Source organism: Cimex lectularius, unplaced genomic scaffold (genome assembly GCF_000648675.2).
Source record: "Cimex lectularius strain Harlan isolate CLEC.00 unplaced genomic scaffold, Clec_2.1 scaffold9, whole genome shotgun sequence".
Lineage (NCBI taxonomy): Eukaryota > Metazoa > Arthropoda > Insecta > Hemiptera > Cimicidae > Cimex > Cimex lectularius.
Window position 1 is genome coordinate 1,382,901 of NW_019392733.1, and position 24,410 is coordinate 1,407,310.

The 24,410-nt window shown below is 32.8% G+C and overlaps 1 protein-coding gene across 4 annotated transcripts; it reads right to left on the bottom strand.

The window, feature by feature from the left end:
* Window positions 1-450: 450 nt before the first annotated feature.
* LOC106665362 (beclin-1-like protein) lies at window positions 451-12,498 on the bottom strand. Of its 4 annotated transcripts, none has more exons than XM_024226900.1 (10): window positions 12,248-12,497; window positions 8,773-8,927; window positions 8,560-8,711; window positions 4,420-4,477; window positions 4,157-4,344; window positions 3,766-4,045; window positions 3,489-3,703; window positions 3,272-3,416; window positions 878-921; window positions 451-804 (listed from the first exon to the last, which is right to left on the bottom strand). In XM_024226900.1, the coding sequence occupies exons 1-8, from the start codon at window positions 12,357-12,359 to the stop codon at window positions 3,290-3,292; spliced, it is 1,287 nt and encodes a 428-aa protein (XP_024082668.1). In that variant the 5' UTR covers window positions 12,360-12,497; the 3' UTR covers window positions 451-804; window positions 878-921; window positions 3,272-3,289. The 4 variants fall into 4 exon arrangements, with proteins under 4 accessions (XP_024082668.1, XP_024082665.1, XP_024082666.1 ...); XM_024226897.1 differs by having other exon boundaries at window positions 4,420-4,489; XM_024226898.1 differs by having other exon boundaries at window positions 878-2,875; window positions 4,420-4,489.
* Window positions 12,499-24,410: the final 11,912 nt, after the last annotated feature.

Here is a 24,410-nt window from a genome sequence, read left to right on the forward strand (position 1 = left end):
TTTTTGTTCTCAATAATTTATCCTATCAGTATTTTGTCCTTTTTGAGATGTGATTTTAATAGCACACATTTGTTAAAAAGTTACCTAGTTAATGATTGATTATTCCATTAACATGATAAAAAGTATTACATATTCTGTTCCATTGTTAAATTAAAGACTAACGAAAATAATTTTTAAAAAAAATTTAAGGTTAAACGAAAAAAAAAAAAAAACCGATAGTTTTGATATAATTTGTTTTATTTACCATCTTACAATGCTTAACAGTAACAGATACAAAAAATATCCATCAAACAAAATATATTTTTTGTAATTTACAAAACTAAGTCTTATTTAATATTCAATTGCGATTAATTAACTTAGCACAAACGCATTCAGGAGCAATTTCGATATACATTTATATACAATATTTTATATACAGTATGACTACCCGTATCGTGTTTTTAAAGTATAATTTCAATACACCAACAAAACTTTTAAAAACCATCTTTGGCCATAATTATCAATATTCGTTATTTAATGAGTTAAATTGAGTACAAATTACTGTGAAATACAAGGCGAAGAGTCATCACTCAAATAAATCTTAGTTACACAGCCAGCTCCCCGAACAAGTGAAAAGAAAAAATGGAATATTCAACATTCTCAATTAAACAATTTAAAAGATAATCTCTCAAAAAGGAACATTAAAATAAAAATTATTACAAAATACCAAGTATTTATTTTCTTGTCCATTGTGAAAGTTGACTGTTACCAAAACATTTTTTTTTTAATATTGCAATTGTACAATGAGGATTTCTTCGTTTTGTTCTACAAAAATAAATATATTAATATATAAATAATATGAGTTTTTTTCCCTCTCTCATTTACAATGATATATTACATTTATTTCTTCAACCAGATTTTGCCTCGCTTTTTTCTTCTTTCCTGCAAACAGGTTATGTACAAAAAACTTGTAAACAACACAAATAAATACATGAAGGGTGCTGGGGAAGAACAAAGTCAACAAAGCAATTTGAAACAAGAACCACAATAAAGTTTTACTCAAAATAACATTTGCATGTACTAATGTCTACACCATATTATATATATAATATGGTAATATGCTGAATATATGCTGTCGATTAAGTCATGTCCAGGACCTGCAATTTTGCCGGGGGAGGATGCTGTCCGCAGACGGTATGTTGCAATAAGAGGGGCTGTGGTTTTCACCGGTGGATAAGCAGAGGGTGAGTGACGGACATTTTCCACAGCAGGTTATATATAGGGAGATGGTCTGGGTTTTTGCTGGTTCTGGCAGCGATGCCATGAAGGAGGGGTCGTATATTTTACGTAGTCAGACACAAAGCGGTGAAAGGGTTAATGTTTTCCTACTGATGATTATACAAAAAACCTACACCGTTTTAAGAAAAACAGGCTCATGTTCTCAGGCCATTTTCAAAGAACTTTTCCTTTTTAGAAAAACAAAATTTTCTTCAACCTATCACTAATTTATAAATTATTTTAATAGATATTAAATTACTTGTTCATGGTACAGATAGAATAATTTAGAAACAATTTTCTGAAATATCGATTAACAGGAGACTGGATGTGGCGTGTTAAAGTGTAATCAGCCTGATGCAAATTTCGTTCCTAATAATTTTTTTTACCTTTGAGGCTTTGACTATCCCCAAAAAAAGATTCAAATGTTTATTATATATAGTTAACATATCATAAAAACCTTATTACATATAGTTAACATATAAAAACCATCACATTGAAGTTTAGTTTTTACGGTCTTTAACTTTCTGTGCAAATTGTAAAAATGTCTCATACATTACAAGAAAAAAGTGGAAATTTGCACTAGGCACGCACTTTAATGAGTACATTGTGACCATCCTGTTAATCAAAATTATTTGAGGAAATTGTTACAAATTTTTTTGTAGGAAGTAATTTTACACACATAACATTGATGATAGGCACACACGATTTGCAGTGATGATGCTTGCTACCATATATCCCTCGGATAACAAGAGTCTGCTGTTCTTAAGTTCCTATTCATAGCCCATTATTCTGAAGGGTTAAATCAAAACTTTTTATTTAATGAGAAACTAGACAAAAAAATTTACATATCAGGTTTTTTCACAAAAATGCCCCAATAAAAAGTATAAAGGAGAACGGAAACTCACCCTATATAAAAAATCGGCACATATCGCCTGACCCAAAAAAAAATTGGGGTTGGATACGTAGTGATGATCCACCGATTCATGCGTTCCCTGAATTTTTTACATTTTCGCATTTTAACAAAAATAATTTTCTGAACAAATCTTGTGAATAATTTTTTCCTTGAACATGAAAATCTTACGCAGTTCCCCCCTCCCAACAGTAGACTCAAAATTGTTCGGCCCCACGTATAATTTTATTTTTTTAAATTATTTTTATTGCGTTTGTTAATTTGCATGGGTGTCAATCATAGCACGATACGAATAAAAGGATAAGCCACTTGCGTTCACTACACGACTACACATTGCATAACCATTATTTATGTGTGTATTAACTTATATTCAGTGCATATAAACTGTTCAATATCAAGTTTCTTTTGTGATAAATTAAAACTTGAGCAATACAATAATTTAAAAGAAGTACTTTTTTTAAACAATCATAATTTAAAAGATTAAGCAATTATATTCAAGAGATTAAAAACAAAGCATATAACACTGCAACCTTTATCCAATTTTTTTTTTTTGTTAAACCTTTTATTTTGTAAAATTATTGAATATATGCAAAAGTACTTTTAACATTCAAAATCATTTCTTAAGTTGCTGTCAAGAGAGGTGGCATCATTCGTATGAAATAGTAGAACTGCTGAGCTGAATATACTTTTAAATATACATATACTTATCTGTAAAACAAATATGATAATTATTAACCCTTTAAGTACATTGAGCGTGATATTGCGCTCTTGTTTCTCCCAGTGAGAATGTGCCATCACACTCGCCCTACCTCTACTCAAGTACTGTGAGCGTGATAACGTGCTCTAGTCTCTTACTTGTATACTAAAGTTCAAAGAAGCAGTGTGTTGCTTAAAACGGTAAGCAACAGAATTATGTTTTCTAAAGTACGCACACTCACTAGTACTAAAAAGAATAACTTAAAAAGCACACTGCTTCTATGAACTTGAACTAATAGTGAAGAGATTAGAGTGCAATATCACGCTCTCAGTACCTGCATAGAGGTAGAAATGAGTATACCCGAAAGGGTTAAATCAATATAAATGTATTTTTGATATAATAGTTACCGAATAAGGCCGAAGACTTTATCCATAGTAAAACTCATTCTGTTCTTTGGCAAACTGTGACGAAACCCAAGCTAATCCCCACTTTAAGTTCGTCAAAAGGAATTTTAGTGCTTTGGTCCACTGTTCCTCAGAATTGAACTGAATTCTAAAAATTAACTTATCAATAATTTAAATTCCACTAGGCTTTGTAATATTAAATGGAGGAGGAAAAAGTTACTTGATAGAGAATGAATGTCCTGTGGCTGAATCTTCGAGTTTGCCTTTGTCAATTCGATAAGGCAAACAAAATCCAGAATCACCTTTCTCCACTTCTTCCTTGAACTGCTGTAAGCAATCTAGAAACGCTACCATCGCCGCATCGAATTTGGTGTCCCAAAAAAATCGGAAGCCCCCCGAGCCATAAAGCGGCAATTCTTTCTGCTCCGAAGGAACCTGTACAAACAGTACCAGGTACAATGATTAAAATATGTTACGAACAGACTTCAAACCCATACTTCGATATACGAATGATTGCCGTATGGTACGAGACGGTATTTGTGGAAGGAAAAATTCATTTTATTCGCAAGTGCAGTCAATAATAGGGCAGTCTGACCCCAAGCAGCGTTTATTTCACTCCAGTCCACTGGCGCAGATGGGAGACGCCCTAGTTTGAAATTGTTTATAGTGCCAAAATGTCCACTATGGCTATGCCAAATATGAAAGGTAGCATTAAAAACGTTTGTTTTCTTAAGTTTATCGAGTTGATTCTGGGCATACATTAGTTGCCATTCTAAACTGCAACACAAAATAAACAATTTTATATTAAAATTAATACATACAATCAAACTTAAAATTCATTGTTATGAAAATAAGGGTTGTTTAAGTATTTTACTATGTAAAAAATACCTTTTGTATTCATCTTCTATCAAGATTAATTCATTTCGATGTTTATTGTATTCCTTCCAATACCGCTTTTCATCCCTTTCCAATCTATCTCTTTCTTCTTCTTGTACAGCTAACTCTTTTAATATTTCTTTTTCTTCTTCCTGCATTACTTTCAATTCGCTCATCAAACGTTCTTCTTCTTTTTGAAGCTGTACAAACATTTATGAATATACGTTAAAAAAAACATAAAATTAAAAAATAACAGAATATATCAATTTTCTTACATCTTCTGATTCCTTTTCAAGAGCCTCCACACTCTCAGTGTAACTTTCATTTTTAAGCCTAAAAAAATATCTACAGTAATCAGTCAAAAACTTAATTCAAGCAACTGAATTCAAAAGTAATCACTGATCAGTCTTTAACATAAAAATTATTTATTAAATAAAAAAATGATGGATGATGGCATTATTTTCATCAATATACAGGGTGTCTTGCCAATATTTTAATCTACATGTAAAACTATACTAGTACTAAAAAGTCCATATTGCCCACAGTCTGTTTCTCAATTGTATTCGTGATATTTTATTTTTCAGGATACCTTCAATCTTTTACAATTTTTACCCATGAAGCCTCCTTATCTCATAAAATATTAACCCTAATGTAGATTTGAACCATCTCTCATGGTTGAAAGCAGCGTAAGCATTGAAAATCCTATAAGATTCATTTTTTTTATTTTAACCTTACATAGTATAAAATCACTTTTAACATATAAATGATGTTAATGTGGTTTAAACATTCTGTATTTCAAGCATTAAACACTCATCATCAGGTTAAAGGAGTTACAAACAAGATATTTTATTATAAGGTCGGGTACAGTAGAGGGTCTAAAAGAATTCCTCCAATTAATTAATTCTTTACACCTAGTATAGATTTTACAGATGTTCTTACCAGTCGATTCTTCTCACCCATGGACCCAAAAAGATGATGGATTCATTTGGCTCAGAGACTGTAAGTCCTATTAACACCTGCTAATTATTTAAAAAAGAATTACATCAATTAAAACCTTAGCTTAAAAAAAAACAATGGATATCAAGGAATATTTATCGAAAGGTTGCTAGAAAAAAGAAGAAAAAAATTAACTTTAAAAGAAGCAACTGTCAGACTCAGCCACCCCAACAAAAATGAATCATTTGTTTTTCGTTGCTTGCCATAATAGAGGAACTATTAAAAAAGTAGGTAAAATTCTTAAATGAGAAGGTTTAAGAATAGCTTTTAGAGACTTAAACCATTTTTTTTTTTTTAATTTATATTCACTTAAAAACATCCTCTCAAAACCTAAAGACAAGATTGACAAATTGTCAAAGAGCAGGGTTTACAAACTTAATTGTAATGACAGCGATATTAAATTTATAGGACATAGCAGCAGAGAAATTAAAACAAGAGTTAAAGTATACTTAAAAATGATAAACATGGGGTGAAATGTTGTTTGATCTTTTTAAACGATAGTTTTACCCACAATTTGTGAGTTTGTGCAAACTGTAAGAACTATCTTTTAAAAAGATTAAAGAATACTTCCTAAATCAAATAAATTTTCTGAATTTAAGAACCATCTAAATTAAACAAAACACAATTTCAATTTAAATGCAATATTGTTACACAGTTTCAACAAACGGAGGGTACTAGATTGGTTTGAGAAATTTGAAATTAAAAAATGTAAAATTAAACATGGAGATAAATGCATAAATAATATATAATAGATTTTGATCTAACTCCTATTATAATATTTGTCATACAAATTAATTATTAATTTAAAATTATTATTTTTAGAGATGTGTTTGTAACTCCTTCAACCAATGCTCAAAATCTAGACCGTTGTAAACAACAAATGTGTGAATAGAACCACAATTTACAAAAAGTGAATAATGTATTATAAAGTGGTTTGACTTTTCATTTGTGACACCCAACGGGGTTATTGGACCCTCCACCTAAATAAAACAGGCTTTTATCTATATATCTTTCATTATTTTCAGAGGCAAGAGAATCGTATTTAAACCTTAGACAACAACTTGGGAAACTTCTAAAAATTTATCTTCTAAGTGATTTTGTATTTTGTTTATTAAGGTTAAAATTTAAAAAAACCAATGAATCTCATAGGGTGGGTTTGTGATGTTCTTTCCATTTGTGTAATCAAATTTATAGTAGATTTAACATTTTATGAAATATGAGGGACTTTATGGAATAAAGTTGTAAAAGGTGGACGTAATCTGAAAAGTGAAATATCGGCAATACAATTGAGAATCACAGTGAATCTTATTTTACACTGAAATTAAGCAGATGTATTTAGAAGCTCATTAGTAGAGGCAACTTTTCTGTAAATGCCATATCTGTCAGTATTTACAGAACCATGAAAAACATAAACTTTAGTGAAGAACTTTGGAAACTCGTAAAAAGTTATCTTCTATAACCATACATTTAATAATACCCGCCCACCGGTAGGAGGTTTAAGAAAAAGAAGAGAGAAGCGAGAGAGGAGACAAGCAGATTGGATCGTGCCTTCAAAAGGAAAATTAGGATGCAAGTGGAAGATTAAGAATAAAAGAAAACAAGAGGAATAAGAAGATCCATTCTTAGCCCTAAAAATAGTTTTTGTTGTTTCCTTTCCAACATAGGTGTTTATATAGTCAAGTTGACTTTTTTATTTTGTTAAATTAGATTGATATTGGAGCTAGCTCAATTCTTATTTTTCAAAGGATTAATTTTATTTTCTATTTTTCAATAAATTTTTAGTCCCCCCCCCCCCAATCATAGTTATTATCATTTGATCACGAGTTCAAATTAAAAATTATTTCTTTACATTGAAGGACCCACAGAATATTAGCATCACTATACTTCTAAGTAATTTTGTATTTTATTTGCTTAATGTTATAACTAAAAAACTCAAATGAATTTCATAGAGTCTCAATACAATTGAGAAACAGACTATGGACAAAGGGGGATTTTACTTCAATTTTACATGTAGATTAAACTCCTGAAGTGTTGACGTATGTTCACAGGACACCCTGTATATAATAAACAATTAGAACACATATTCTGTTAAGCAGTGATAGAATTCAAATTTCTAATTATAATCATTGGAAATGGAAAAAACCCATGTTGAACAGCTAGGAGATACAAATGTTTGTAAACAGAAGGAAGATATCTATTGTGGTAACTTCTGATATTAACTATTTCTGAAGGCAGTTGATTGCGGAATGAAAAAGATAATCATGAACCCTGTAACTNATAACCACTTAAACACAAGGGAAAGGAAAAAGATTATTGTCTTTATGTTTAAAAGATTAATTGTAATGAGTTTGTTTGATAAAAAATAAGTCAAAAAGTCATTGAAAATAAGAGAGAATTGCTATCATTGATCAATCCCAAATGTCCTCACATAGAAAGATCACATAGGCAAACATGTGGGTGTCAATAAAATAAGACCTTGTAAGTCAGGGAAAGACTGAATATGAAAATTTTTCCTGTGCATATTGATCTCCAAAAATGCTGATTCACTGAAGAAGTTGAGTATCTTTTTATTTTACAAGGATATTTCCACTACAAGGTTATATGAACCCTAAGGGTGCCGGTGTTTTTGAAAAAAATAAATAAATTGTAAGTTGGGTTCGAATGCAGGGCCACTGGATTCAAACCAGGTACCTTTACCTTGCAGTGATGAGCACCGTGTCAACGCTTAAACCTATTATAGGTTTTTTTTTGTTTTAGTGACCCAATGTATAGTTATAAATGTTATAACAATTTATAACTTGTAAAATATTGTAGTGAGGTCTATGAGGTTTTAAATATGTATTTATCCTGTATTCAGCCATGTTAAGTGTCAATAAAATGTACAAAAGAACTGGAAAAAAAACAGACCACCTAGTGAAGATAGAAAAACTGGTCCAACAGACAAAACCAGTAAGAATAGACAGTTCAAGATGATTGGAGACAATCAAACTACAAAATTATACTTTGTTGGTTTGAAGTTCATGTTGATTTAGACCATAACTCAAAAAACTTTTCATCAATGTTTTGTTAAAATGCTTGCACTAAATGCAAAAATTATTGTAATCTACTTTCTCAATTTCCTAAGAAATTTAGGGACATCTATGTTCAACAATCAAATAAGTAAAATAATTAATATATTTTAGTACATGCATCACTGAAGCAAGTAAAAAAAAGAAGATCTGTTTGTCTGTTTTATCTACCCTGATCATCCCCTACAGCCTATCGTCAAAATCATTTTGATGTTTTGCCATATCCAGTAGATGCCAAAACTGAACAACTTACAAACAGGCAGCACAAGAAATAAAAAACAAGCACAACAATTTTTTTTGTAAGCATTTAAAGTACAAACACAATCACAAATTGTATAAAAAAATTCTTACTTTTGTAGAAACTGGTTATAATCTTCCCATTCCTCTTCTGTCAGTTTTAACTGTTTATCCATAAGGTCTATAAGAGTATCGGTACATTCCTCACACAACGGGTGATCCACATCAGAATTTGACGAGACGATGTCAAAGAGACCAGCAGTGACCTATTAAAATAATGGAGGAGGTAAAATTCGATCGTATTATCCTGTATGAGGCTCTTAATACCTTCATGTGATGGCTGAGGTCCCCTGACTCCCCTTGAGCTCCAAGTAATGTAAATCCATTATTTCCATTTCCTGAATCTTCTAATTGAAATGCAGGCACCAAATGATCAATGCTGGCAGCTTCAAGATCGACCTCAGGAGACGCATGTATCGGTACTGATTAAAATATAACGTGCAGCAGTAATTATTTAAACTCAAACTTTGTCATCTTAAGATTATCCTCATTTACAATATATGCATGATTTAAACAAAATTTTGGTAGATACTTACAAATAAATAGTGAATTAATTTTTGATAAAATCGATTAGCCAACTTAAATATAAAAAGTTGTGTCAGTATTTACTTATTTATTACAAATGCAGTTTCAACAAACTCATGGGCCACCAAAGAAACAGTTAAGAAAAAATATTAGAATATAATCATAAATCATAAATAAAGATATCATGAAATTATTAAAATTACAAATAAAGGTAAACATTAAAATTTAATTTCATTATTCATTCATATTTTTCAATATTCAATATATAATTTCAACATTCATTTCATATTAAATATAAGTAATACAAAAATAAGAATACAAATACAATAAACAAAATAGAATTTTACAAAAACAATCATTAAAAAAGAACTTTGACCTTTTACTTCTTATGTAACAAGTTTTCCAGGATTTTATTTTTAAAAACGCAAAGTAAATTGAAGAAGAGGCCAGCCAACCTGGAGACAATGTTAGCAACAAAGATGAGGTGTGAGAAGGCTTACTGAGTCGCATAACAGGTCCTTTGCTTCTCCACTTGGAAGATTGCACTTTCACAGGACCAGAGCAACCTCTGACAACCTAGCAGAGGCAAGTTACTTAAAATCTCAGGCAAATAGATGACACCGTTGGAAAGCTTCAAAATGAAAACCAAATACGACAAGCATCTATGACCTGAGAGAGTGTCAAGATTAAGAAGATTTAGCAAGTCCAGATGAACCAAATTTGAAAGTGAGAAAACAGGTAGCCTTCTTCTGCACCCTCTCCAACAGGTCGATTTCAACACCCAGGTAAGGATCCGTAACAAACTCACTTACTCCAAGTGGTATCCGACAATGGTAATGTAGAGGGTCAATGCCTTATTTTTAATATCGATGAAGATAGCAAAAGTTGCTGAAATTTTCTATTTTATTAGATTTACTAAATTTATACATTTGCCATTTTTATATATTAACAATGTCATTTTTAGATCAGCAGTTGGAAAAAATGTCATGGTGCAGTTCCCTACAATTGGCCAGGCTGGACATTGATGCATAGAGCTGGAGAACATCTGCAAGGAGAAGGAAGGAAGAGGTGGCAAAATGTTTCATGTTATCATTAACAAAATAGGAAGAATAAAACTTGTGATGCTCTGGACCGATATTGCCAGAAAGGTCTCATGTTCTTTTTAGATGGCCTGGCAGAATTTCTCTTGAAGAGATAATGTTTTCAAAACCAAAAAATACTAAAATGCTTAATATTTTTTACTCTATTTTTAAATTTTAACCCCCTTTTTTAATATTTGTTATCAGGGATCAGGAAATTATCAGGATAACTTCAAAATTTTAAATAAGAACATATGCTTTTAAATTGGTCAAAGAATAACAAAGCTATGGCACAGAATGTGAATCATTTGGTGGTGACACGGATACTCAATTTGGGGTTTTTTCTGTGCTCACTTTTGAAAATCCCACTGATTGAGAATTCCATTTGAACTTGAATTCAGTCCACAGGATGTATGGGAGAATAATTTCTTCTATATCCCAAACTGACATCTCTGAAAGGAACATTGAACAACCGTCTATTAAAATCGCTGTCCCAAAGCCCCCAGGCAGGATGACGATATGGTTTAAAATTGTATGTTCTGAGGACATCTCTAATCTTCTTCTTTGAAAAAGCAAAAATCCTTCCAGTCTTTTGAAGGGAGTGGATTTTCAAGAAGACACAAGAAAATGTTTAGTTCTTCATCAAAATGATGTGACCAGTTTCTCGATGAGCCCCCACATCTCCTTACACTGTGTGCATCCTCATAAGTGATTTGCAGTTCACCCAAGAGCAATTGAAAAATTTCTGGGGTACAACTGCATAATGAGCAATTCCATCACTTTCAATGAAATTACTGTACATTTCAACCCGATCTTGAAGAGAAAAACATACCCTTCAGCTCATTTTGACTGACTGATAAAACTTATTACAAAAAATTTAATGTTCATGGATGTAAACAAAAATAAGAATTTAATTCTAATGTTTTTCATGTTGTCTAAATCTAATAATAACAAAACAACATTGACAAGTGAAGAAAAAAAAATGAATAACCAGCTTATGGAAAATACATATGATTTTTTTGGAATGATGTCAATGGGTCATACACGTTTTTAGTTAATAAATGGTTACATTTAAAAAAGAAAGTATTCTACACGTTTCGAACATCAAGAACAACAAACATGACCACAATATGTTCGAAACATGCAAACTACCTTTTTTTTTTTAATACAACTGTTGATTAACTAAAAATGTTTGTACTCATCATCCCAAGAAATTTTAAAACTGCCTAGGACCAAAACAGCAAATGAAAATACTTAATAATAAATATGAAATTAAGAAAGACATAATGTTTTAAGACAGTGGGTAAAAAAAGTATACATTCTCATTTAAAATTTTAGTCATACTGACTCTGAAATAACATGACAAAAATATTTTTTAAAAGGGGTAAACATTGAAAACTAGACTAAAAATTATTAAATGCGTATTTTTTTGTTTTTTGATAACGTTATCTGTTTAAGATAAATTTAGCCGGGCAAAAGGACACCCTAGGGAGGAGCAGCATGTGTCGTCTCATTGCCTCAATAATGCTCATTTTCCCACATATCCGTCTTTAATCACTAATTAATCTCACTATCAATATCTTCAGAATGAAATATAAGAATTAAAGTAATCAAATGTGTAAATGGAAAAATCTGAGAAATTGCGATTTCCCCTTGGATTCGCTCGATACTATCATTCTGCAGAATGATAGTAGACATATGCTGAAATGTGTATTACAGACTGAAACAACAACAGCAAGACAAAAAATGTTTTGCACATCTAAAAACAAAAAGTGGTGTTCAATGATGTGCAGAATCAGCAAAGAATCGGACAGGGCACGTGTATCAGACTGAAGACCAACAGTCTTTCCTGTATGAGATAATGTTTTCAGATGAAAGTAATAATATGTATAGTTGGATTAAGTACAAGAACAGAACGGACGAAACAACAGTTCTTGAAGAGTACAGTTAAAAGTGCACTACATTTAATCGAAAATTCTTCGTATCAGTGCAATCACAACTTCTGTTAAATTGACACAAATTTATGAAGATTTTAACCACTTCCAAGGAAAATAAATAGCACCATCACACTGATTGTACTTCATCATTTGAAAATGTGTAAAATCATAGATAATAAGTTAATAGTGAAATAATATTACGTGAAAGTTCTGCCCGAGTGTGAACGTCGAGGGTGCTGAAGGAATCGTCGAGTTTCAAAGGTTGTAGACACCGTTGACAGAAAAAGCTCACATACAGCTTTCTTTCGACCATAGTTCAATAAGGGAAGATGGGAAAGTTTTGACAAATTAACTGAGGAAAATCATTTCGATTCGTTTTTCCTGAAAAAACTCAAGATTTTCTGACCTAGGACAAAAGGTTGAAGTTTAGCCCCTACCCGGGGTTATATTTACAGTACGCTCATGTCAACTCAATTGACAGAAGTGACGTCATTGAATTACTGTGTGGATTTCTGTTCAACCTGTTTTGTTTTATATTTTTTAAAAATCAGTAAAGATTTTTGCAGTTTACTCTACAGTTCTATCACTTATACAGTAGGTTGTTGAACAATATACTGCATCATGGAATTATTGTTATTATCAGAAAGTTTTTGACATTATGGCATGAGCCATAATTATTAATTATGTGTGGTGATTCCAAAATTAAAGATCCCACACCAATAACAAATAAATCTGACATAATCTACAAAATCAATTGTTTAAACTGTCCTGCAACGTACATCGGTCTTACATCCCAATAATTGGATAAGAGAATAAAGCAACATATCTATGACTGTAAAAAACCCAAGCAAAATCCTACAGCACTCTCTACTCACCATTTTGAACACAAACACAATTTCGACTTCAACAATCCAAAAATATTACGCACAGAACAAAACAAACATAAAAGTAGCTTTTTAGAAATGATTTACATCAACAGAGATAAATACAGCATCAATTACAGAACAAACACATGTAAACTCAGTCGCAGCTACGCCAATATCATTAATCAAATTCAATATCGATAACATACATGTATCATCGCATCATACAAAACATATAATATAACATATAAAACATTCATCACATTCCACACATCAAACATTTTTACATAGTCTAATTTTTCAACAATTTAGCTTTCCTTTTCCTAATTATCCCGTCTATATAATCTGGCCGAACCATTACCAACGTTTTTTTTCCCGTCGTCGGCTCTTTTCACCTCAAAGAAGCCGACTCCTTATACAAAAATGTCTTTCTATACCGACTTCCTTCCCCAGCCCTTCAAAATCCAACGCATATAAACATAAAACAGCAATATCTCACTGGCACTTTCAACACAACAAACAAGAATGGCAACACACAAATACGCAGAAAAAAATGGTTCCGCGGATGTCAGGGGTGTTGGTACTGCAAGTATCTGTGGAAAAAGGGAATATTGATTTCAATTGAAATATTTATATAAATATATATAAATAGTTGATTGAAATAAATCCCTCAACGTTATTCATCCAGACGAGCAAATAATCGTTATTTGCTCTGACTCCAAGGCTTCCCTTCAAACATTTAATCATCCTTTCAGCAATAACCCTATGGTACAAGTCATTGAGACGTCTTGAGCAGCAAGGGAAAACAGTATTTTTTCTCTGGATTCCTGGTCATTTGGGTAACTCTGGCTATGAGAGAGCAGATATGACTGCCAAGGATGATTTGCTCTCCAAGGATCCAGTTGGAGATGGAAACCTTGTGGAGGTAAGCAAGGATGACCTCATTGCGGCCTTTAGGGAGAAATTATATTTACCATGTAACAAAACCTGGCATTCAGTTACAAACAATAAACTTCTTGAAATCAAGTCTACCACACAGGCATGGCCTTCATCGTTTAGACTGAAGAGAAGGGGGGAGGTTGTAGGTTGAGAGTAGGACACTGTCTGACCACCAAGGATCACTTAATGGCCCATGACCCTCCGCCCGAATGCGGAGCATGTAATGAAATAAAAAAACCAAACGAATTTTACTATCACCGCTTATGTTCTGACATAAGAAAATTATCTTCTCTCCCGAATACGCTATATGAAATCTAGGGGATAACCAAGAAAATATTGCCAAATTATTCAGCTTTTTGACAACAACAAATTTAATAAATCAGATATGATCTACCATCCTGACAATAACTGATAACAAGAATTAAATATATAAATAAATAAAAAGAAAAGAAAATAACTGGTGCGTCGGTTCGGCTGGATTGGAGCCATAAGCCAAAGTTTCGGGGTGGTTCCTGTCCATTTATATATCATATATTATAAAAAATCAATATATATACACTCACAGGCAAAAAATTCCATGCACTTGTAATATAACTTGATTTTTATATGGTTTTATAAGTAATCAAAGTTTCACGTTTTTTAACGTTTAATAATTGAGTCTGTCTAAAAAAGTAAAAAAAAATGTAAATTGCTAAGGAAAATGAAAAAAAAAAATTAAAAAAAGAGAGAAAGATAAAACTGAGTGTCAGTGTATGAGGAAGTGATGAACGTGCTCTTATTCGTCTTTTGAGGTTATCCCATAAATGTTAGATGGTGTTCAAGTCTGGAGAACGGGCTGGCCAGGCTAAGACCCTGATTTTATGCTGTTCAAGGTACGTTTATACTATGCGAGCTACATTAGCGTCGGCATTATCGTGCATTAGAATAGGATTGTCGCTGATTTCATCGAGGATAGGCAACGCACGATGTTCCAAAACTTCATACACATAGCGAGTTGCCGTCACACTCCACGAACAACAACCAACTCTGTGCGACTCTCCATTGAAATTCCGGCATACCCCATCACTGAGCTACGTTGAAAACGATGGCTCCGGGAAAAATTACAGGCTTCGTATCTTTCATTTCGCCTTCTCTACACTCTTTCGACTTACCATCTGGAGATCGTAGAGCAAATCTACACTCATTTGTAAAAATACAGCAGAGCAATCGTCCAAAGACCAATGGCTGTGTCCTCGAGCAAATGCGAGCCGTGCAACTCAGTGTCTTCTGGTAATTCTGCTCCTCTGAAGGGGCGAAAAGCCATCAGTCCATACCAGTCATCCTATCCTTCTGTTACCCTAGGACGTCCAGAACCTGGCCTTCTATGGTAGCACCCAGTTTCTCGAAAACGTCTAACGAAAACAATTAGACAAAATTAAGGGCAGAATTTTCTTTTATCGAGAAAATGAAAAAAAAAATCAATTGGGTGGAATTTTTTGCCTGTCAGTGTATATCACGTCTTTTCAGGCGATATAAATTGGAAATTATCAAAATTGTGATTGCATTTAACATAATAAAACTACGCAATAATTTATATCTTGATTTGATCTTATCTTGATAATTGTATGTGATAATGCGTAAAAAGTGTTGTGGGCCGGGCTGTAAAAGCAATTACTCTTCACAGAACGATAAAATATATATTTATCAATTTGCCGCTCTCTATGAGGAAATAGAAATTTTTTTCTTTTTCAGATTATCAGGATATGGATCACCATATAGCTAACACCTTTTTCCGGGAAGAACTCAATGCGAAATGACCAGGATATCAAACGGAGTGATGAATTTTAGTACTGGCTGTGCCTTCTACGATCCAATCATCAACTATGAGTGCTTCATAAAAATGCCCAGGGAGTGTGGTATATATTTAGCCGAACTGTACGCTATTTCAAACGCTCTCAGTTATCTTGGCTCAACTGCTAGTAAAAAATGTCTAATAATTAAGGATAGTCTAAATTACATGTCAAGGTTAAAACAAAAAGATTTCAGGGCCAAGGATAACTACATAATTGTCGAAAATTTTAAAGAAAATAGATTATCTTAAAATTAAGAATACGGTTATCAAATTCAATGAAAAGGTGGACAAATGGGCAAAACAAGCTCTCTGCAGAGGGAGTGATTTAGTGTTTGAAACACCATACACAGAATTTATAAGTGCCTTTAATCAAGAAATGGCAACAAAGATACCAAATGTCTAAGGAAGGGTCTTTTTACAAAACTCTCCAATCAAAATGCACGCATATCTGGTTTCAAAAATTTACAAGTAATAAAGAAATGGGCAAAACAATGAATAGGTTTCGTTCCAATCATGCGCTGTGCAAATAATATTTATTTAAAATTAATATGGTGATTCGTTTGTAAATACACTGCCAAGCAAATAATTCCACTCAATTGATTTGTTTCTCATTTTCTCGATTAAAGACAATTCTGCCATTTGTCTCATTGTTTTCATCAATAAATATTTGTTTATGCTATGTTTTAAATTGGGAATATCAATTAGAGGTAAACACACTTAATCCGTAATCCGAAACAAGAATAAAGGATTTTTCAATGTTTTTAAAATGTTTATTTAGTCTCATTTGAATTCTGATGCAACAAACCGTTTAGTTTTCTTAAGCTAACCTCCAGCAAAGAAACAGTTCCAGACTGGTAGAAAGTATGCCGATGTAATTAACGCAAGACGGGGAAATTCGCAATATTGAAATGTTAATTAAAAATCTAAAACAAAATTACAACAAATTTTATCTGTCCGTCTTTTTTTAAATATTTTTTTTCATTTTCCTTAGCAATTTATATTTTTTTAAAATACTTTTTTAGACAAAGACTCAATTATTAAAGTTAAAAAACGTGAAACTTTGATTAATATACAGGGTGTTCGGCTACTCATGTTACAAACTTCGACAGTAGATTCTACATTCAAAATGGAACAAAAAAGTCCTAGCTAACTAAGGTCCAAATCTCAGCAGTTTCGGAGTCATTCCACTTTTTCAGATTTTTTAAGATTTGACGACCTTGCTTCAAATGAACAATGATAACTCCAAAACTAAAAGTTTGGACAAATCCGTTCACACCAATGAAAACTACGTTAAATTTCCAATAAGATGTGATCAATACTAAACTTGCAAACGTTCGTTAAATAAGAGTTTTAGTAGCGAGAACTTTGAAAAATATTTTTTTAAAGTTGTAAAACGTACTATGGTGATTCTAAACTACTATTTCCAGACCTAGAGACAGCAAATTTTAGAAAAAGTATTCCATTTAATATCCTTTTTAGTGGTGCAATTGTTTTTTTAATCACTTTTGTCAAAGATGAAGAAATTGATGAAGGAAAGGAAAAACCGTGGTTGAAGGATCGGTAAAGTGAAAAGATTAATAATAATAAAAAATAAAAACTTAACGAAGTTCTGGATGAATTTATTAAACGTTTATCTGTCAGCCATGGTTTTTTCCTTTCCTTCATCAATTTCTTTACCTTTGAAAAAAAATATATATAAAAAAATTACACCAAGGATATTAAATGGAGTATGTTTTCTGAAATTTGCTGGTCTCTAGGTTTGGAAATAGTAGTATAGAATACTACTACCATCCCTAACCAAGTATAGAATCAAGTCTAGAAGTAAGTCTTTCAACTTTGGAAAAAAAATTTTTTTGTTCAACATTCTCGATACTAAAAAACTTATTTGATCAATAACTAAACTTGAAAACGTTCGTGAAATAAGTTTTTTAGTATCGAGAATGTTGAACAAAAAAATTTTTTTTTTCAAAGTTGAAAGACTTACTTCTAGACTTGATTCTATACTACTATTTCCAAACCTAGAGACCAGCAAATTTCAGAAAACATACTCCATTTAATATCCTTGGTGTAATTTTTTTATATATATTTTTTTTTCAAAGGTAAAGAAATTGATGAAGGAAAGGAAAAAACCATGGCTGACAGATAAACGTTTAATAAATTCATCCAGAACTTCCTTAAGTTTTTATTTTTATTATTATTAATCTTTTGTTTTTCCTTTCCTTCATCAATTTCTTCATCTTTGACAAAAGTGATTAAAAAAACAATTGCACCACTAAAAAGGATATTAAATGGAATACTTTTTCTAAAATTTGCTGTCTCTAGGTCTGGAAATAGTAGTTTAGAATCACCATAGTACGTTTTACAACTTAAAAAAAAATATTTTTCAAAGTTCTCGCTACTAAAACTCTTATTTAACGAACTAATTAAGTTTAGTATTGATCACATCTTATTTGAAATTTAACGTAGTTTTCAATGGTATCAACAGATTTGTCCGAATTCTTTTAGTTTTGGAGTTATCATTGTTTATTTGAAGCAAGGTAGTGAAATCATAAAAAAAATCAGAAAAAGTGGAATAACTCCAAAACTGTTGAGATTCGGACCATAGTTAATTAGGTCTTTTTGGTTCCATTTTGAATGTAGAATCTCCTGGCAAAGTTTGTAACACGAGTAGCCGAACAGCCTGTATACAAATACATACAAAACAAGTTATATTACAAGTGGGTGGAATTTTTTGCGTCAGTGTTGCAAAATTTCCATTTAAATATGATTTAAGCAAGTCATAAGCGAGGATGATTTGCCTTCATTTATCTTCATCTATGATAATAATAAAAGAGCCGGAAAAATGGCAACGTTCGACGTCATAAATTCATTTGTAGACTTAAAAAACGAAATCAAAGAAAAATTTCCTGATTCAGAATATTTAATGATAGATGATGAAACATTTGTCAATTTTGTACATATAAACACAGTTTCGGAGTATATTCCTTTTGTACAATTTTCTGTTAAAGTGTCTAAAACTGATTTGTCAACTTGGTGTAAAACTTACTTCATTCTCATCCATTCACGAACCTCTTGGCACAAATCGCAAATGTGATTGTTGGAATAAATTACGAAATTTATTTAATACTGTAAAATCTTTACAATTCACGAATTCGAAATCTTTTGAAGCTCACTTAAATGATGCACTGGAAATAATAAATGGTAGAATCATAATAATAGTAATAATGGAATCATAATAAATGATTGCAGAGAAAATATGAATTTAGATCAATTAATTGCTAACCCACAAAACATCGCGTTAATCAACTCAAACTTTGAGTATGTCCAGCATGCTATATTTTAGCCATCCAGGACCATACGTTGTGCTTAGATCTTTAGGTGTCTTTTGCCTACCTCATCATAAATATCTTGACAATATTAAAATGAAATTAGGAAGTGATTCTGGTGGTATTGAAACATCACAAATAAATTATTTAACAAAAAACTGTCACTTTTGAATGAAAGAGAAAAGAAAATTGAAGGAACAGTTGTCAACAATGATGACGTTGATGAGGCCACAACAATCCAAGCTTTTTTGCTTATATCGGTATTATCAAGTAATTCCTCAAAAATGGATCAAAGCAATTAATTAAAAAATTAATTAATTTATTTATTTATTAAATTAATAATTAAATAATTAATAAATTATTAAATTAAATTAATTAATTAAAAAATTAATTAAAAAATCGTTATTTTATTTGACACAGTTCATACCTTTAAATCTATTAGAAATAGTTGGATAAATCAAAAAGGCACACATCCAACGCTGATTTTTCCTCGACCCAATGGGCCAAAACTTCGGAAATGTGGTGTAAGGGAAAATCAGCATATAGAAGAAAGAATCATGCTAAATTTTCCGATCTAAAAAACATATATCGAAATGAAGAAATTAAAATCGTAAAACTGGTACCCTCACTGTCAAGAAAAGTTCTTTATCCAACAAGCTTTGAACAAAACGTAAATCTATGTGTAAAAGTGTTTAATGAAAAAACAGTTTCAGCAGTTAAATTTTATTGCCTTGAAGATCAAGGGACAGCTACTTTTATCAGTCTCATTTTAGCTTGGTGGAAAATCGTGAACACCAAAAGTAGATATTCAGGATTTAATTTGCGCGATCCTTACAGAGATCCGATAGAAAAATTTGACTTCATACATTTATCGAACTATCTATTAAATGAAATTAAAACTAATACGTTTTATTGTAAAAATTCCAAAATGATAATATTGCAGCCAGATTTGGTTTGTATAGACACATGAATGGTGGTTATCATACACTGACAGGCAAAAAATTCCACCCAACTGAATTTTTTTCTCGATAAAAGAAAATTCTGCCCTTAATTTGTCTCATTGTTTTTATCAATAGATATTTTAAATTGGGAATATCTATTAGAGGTAAACACACTCCAATCCAATCCACAATCACAATCCAAAACAAGGATAAAGGATTTTTAAATGTTTACTTTTGTCGAAATTTAAAATGTTTATTCAGTCTCATTTGAATTCTGATGCAATAAACTGTTCAGTTTTCATATTTGTTTTCTTAATTTGAATTTTTAAACTTAAAAATGTCACTTAGTGCTGAGGATTTTCCGTGTGTGGGACACTTATTGATGATGGATGTTCCATCAGGTATGCGGCTATTGCCATCGGAGTTCTCTACAAAACTCTACGAAGCGCCGTTGGACGTTTTCGAGAATCTGGGTCCTACCATAGAAGGCCCAGTTCTGGACGCCCTACTGTAACAGAACCATAGGATACCGTTTTTTGACTTTGAGAATTTTGCGAAACCGGTTACTTACTGTTTTTCAAGCGATTCATCACCTCCAGGAAGTTCGAGGTGTCCAAATTTCTGAACGTATTGCACCAAGAAGATTAAATCAGTATAGACTGTTGGCTTTTCGCCCCTTAAGAGGAGCAAAATCCAGAACACACTGAGTTGCACGGCTTGCGTTCGCCCGAGAACATGATCTTTGGACGATTGCTCTGCTGTACTTTTTACAGATGAGTGTACATTTGCTCTACGATCCCCAGATGGTAAGTTGAAAGAGTGTGGAGAAAGCGAAATGAAAGGTACAAGCCTCTAATTTTTCCCGGAGCCAACGTTTTCAACGTAGCTCAGTGATGGTGTCATGGGGAGTCGCACAGAGTTGGTTGTTATTCGTAGAGGGTCACTGACGGCCACTCGCTATGTGGATGAAATTTTGGAACATCGGTGCTGAATGGTTTCAAATACAGATTTGGGCTTCCTAGTCTTAACATTGGTTGCCCTGAAGCAGAAAAAACAGCACCCTCGTCAGTGGAAGCCGTGAAGTGGAGCAGTGCGTTTCTCTGTTTGATTTTTTGTTTTGTTTCGGTGCTGAATGGTTTCAAATACAGATTTGGGCTTCCTAGTCTTAACATTGGTTGCCCTGAAGCAGAAAAAACAGCAAAATAAAAAACGACGGTGGGCTAAGGAGTGGTACAAACTGAGAAACCGCTTCACTCATGAACATCTACTAAACTTTCTGTGTGAATCGGAACCAGAGGACTACAGGAACGTTTTTTGACCAAGAAAGTTTTGATTATCTACTGGAGTTAGTACGCCCCGAAATAAAACCAAGTGACTGACGCAATGCTTGATGAAAATTGCCCTACACTATCAAGCCGATTGATCCTCTGCTTGAGTCATTCAAACTTCCTATCAATCACCGTCAATGCTTGCTTCAAGCGTCAATCAGGTTTCTACACTATCAATCACGCTTGATACAATCGATTTACTCAAGCATTTGATCAAGCCGCTTGATAGTGTAGGGGCACCTTAAGACTCCAGGAGGGGCAAACTTACGAAGAAACCGCCCCCATGTCTGTCTTCCACTCACTATAAAAATTCCCACAAAATCTGAATGAAATGTCACCCTCGGTTGTTCCCTCACAAATAAACTGGAAGCGAATGGGCTAGTGATGTTACTGCTTTTTGTGGTGGTTGAAGTTGAACTGAAGACGGCTGGTGACTGATGTCAAGGATCGCACTCAACATGAAAGCAAGCCTTAATCAGCCAACTGAGATTCCTTTGGCGTTCGATAATGTAGTATCTATACTTTTGAATGCATTGAAGAGTCTTCTGGAAGTGGTGCTTTGTGGTGTCCATATGATCAATGATACATGGTATAGGTACAAACAAATATGTCAGAAAACTGTCCCAGTATTAAACTACTAACTACTTATTAAACATTTTTATGTTAGATCTAGTTTGTTCTTATTATTATATTGTTGTTAGTATGCATTATTTTCCTGTTTGTATGTTGTTTGTAATAAAACATGATAACACATAAATCGTTACAAACATGGCATAAATTTAAAAAAATGTAAAATGTATTGGGTTGTCCAGAAAACAACCACTTTAAGGCAATTGGAAAGGTGAAAAAGGTCGAAAGTTGAATTCCTCATGCATTATATGATCGCCAAAACATCATCCGAATGTAGTTTACACACTTCCTTGCCGAAACAGAAACGAACCTTTTCTGGATAGAATTGTTACTTGTGATGAAAAATGGATTCTCTACGCTAACAGCAGGCGTTCTAGACAGTGGATCGACAAAGGAAAATCAGCATCACATTTTACAAAGTCACCTACTCACCAAAAAATATGACGCTGACTCTTTGGTGAGCTGCATTTGGGCTGATTTAATACAGCTACTTGAATCCTGGTGAAACAATCAATAACAAAATGTATTGCTCCCAATTGAAGCAATGCAACAGAAATTGGCATTATTGAAGCCATCATTGGCCGATTCTGTTACACGACAATGCTTGGCACTAGTCTCACATATGACAACACGAAAACTGTTGGATTTTGGTTATAAGCTTTTACCTCACTCTCTCAATTCTCCAGACCTCTCACCTACCGACTACCATTTTTTCAGACTCATGGACAAAATTTCACAACTTGAATTTATTGACAATTTATTGATCTAAAGTCTTTAGAAATTGCGTTTACAGAATTTGTTAATAATAAAGACTCAAAATTATATTCAGAGGATGTAGAGAAGTTTCCATCACGTCGGGAGAAGTTTATTCAGAGTGATAGAGTGTATTTAATTAATAAAAATGTTTAAAATAATTTATTTAATTGTTTTTATTTTATAACCATAAATCTGGATTATTTTCCGGACAAGCCTATATTGTAAAATAGAAAAAAAATGAGACCAGTTTAAATTAGTTAGAAAAAGTATACGTAAGTATGTATAACAATAATGTAAATTCACTAATTTCGTGGTCCGCTTGACCAATTAATACATTACAATTAATTAAGGGTTTTAGTTGAGATGAAAAAAAGTTAATGGCACGAGCGGTATTCGAACCCACGATCTTCGGCTAGATACGCCGCTGCTCTACCACTTGAGCTATCGTGACCTCGATCCACTCAGACATCACTTCCTATCTCAACGCCACCTTATGAGTTTTCCCTCCTTTTTGCCATTTTTCAAGTGGTAGAGCACCGGCGTATCTAGCCGAATAATAATTCCATAATTTTGTTTATTGGACGCAATATCCGTTTTTCTGCTTCAGGGCAACCAATGTTAAGACTAGGAAGCCCAAATCTGTATTTGAAACCATTCAGCACCGAAACAAAACAAAAAAATCAAACAGAGAAACGCACTGCTCCACTTCACGGCTTCCACTGATGAGGGTCGAGGGAGTTTTGACCGAAAGATTGAAGGGTTGATTGGAGCACGCTTGATGCTCCCATCAATCGGAGGTTCAAGCATTTGATCAAGCCGCTTGATAGTGTAGGGGCACCTTTACATGCGGACTAATGTTGCCAAGCTGTAGTCTGTGTAGAAACTAATTTGACAGAAGATTGTACTGGTACTGACTTCGTATTTCTTAAAACATTACTGTCGCAAGCCTCAGGAACTTCTGAGTTTCTGAGACTTGGGACAGTAGCCATTAATTTTTTTTAAGCAATGCGAAGCCAGTACCAGTACAATCTTCTGCCAGAATGGCAATTAATCCCTAATAGAAAAATAATGTCATGTCATTAATAATAATTTAGTTATAACTTAACGAGCTGAGGTAAGTGTCGCTAAATAGAAACTAAACCTCTGTATTTTAATGTATATATTTGTAAATAAAAATTTTGTTCTGTTCCATGTAACCGTTTTTTTAAACATATATCGGATGGACGAACGTTTAATTCGTTTCCTATTAAATCTTGCTGAAATAACGATTATTCTAAAATACTATTAAATATAGATCGGTGATTCCAAAAGCAGTGAGGCTTATGATACATTTGTAATAATTTATTATAATTTATATCAAACTTCAAGTCGACTTGAGGCTCATTTTCTTTTTTGTAAACGATTTCATAAAGAAAAAATAAGCTCAATGCAACAGTTGAACATAAAACAGGCAAATGAGATGTTCACACTTTTCAAGTTATGTCAACTCATCACTTGAACGGAATGACTCGATTTGAACGGCGTATGTATGACTGGTTCAACTTTATTTGATCAACAAAGTTGAACAACAAAAATTGAATCGTGAGAACGCACCATAAGACAAGATCATCGAGGAGATAAAGCCAGGGAGAGGGCGATGATGTAATAACCCGTTGTACGAGAGGTAAATGGCCTTTCGCGAGGAATAGGAAATGCCAAAAGTTGGCGAGATGGCTTTACCGGAGAAATTCACGAAGAGGAAAACTGACTC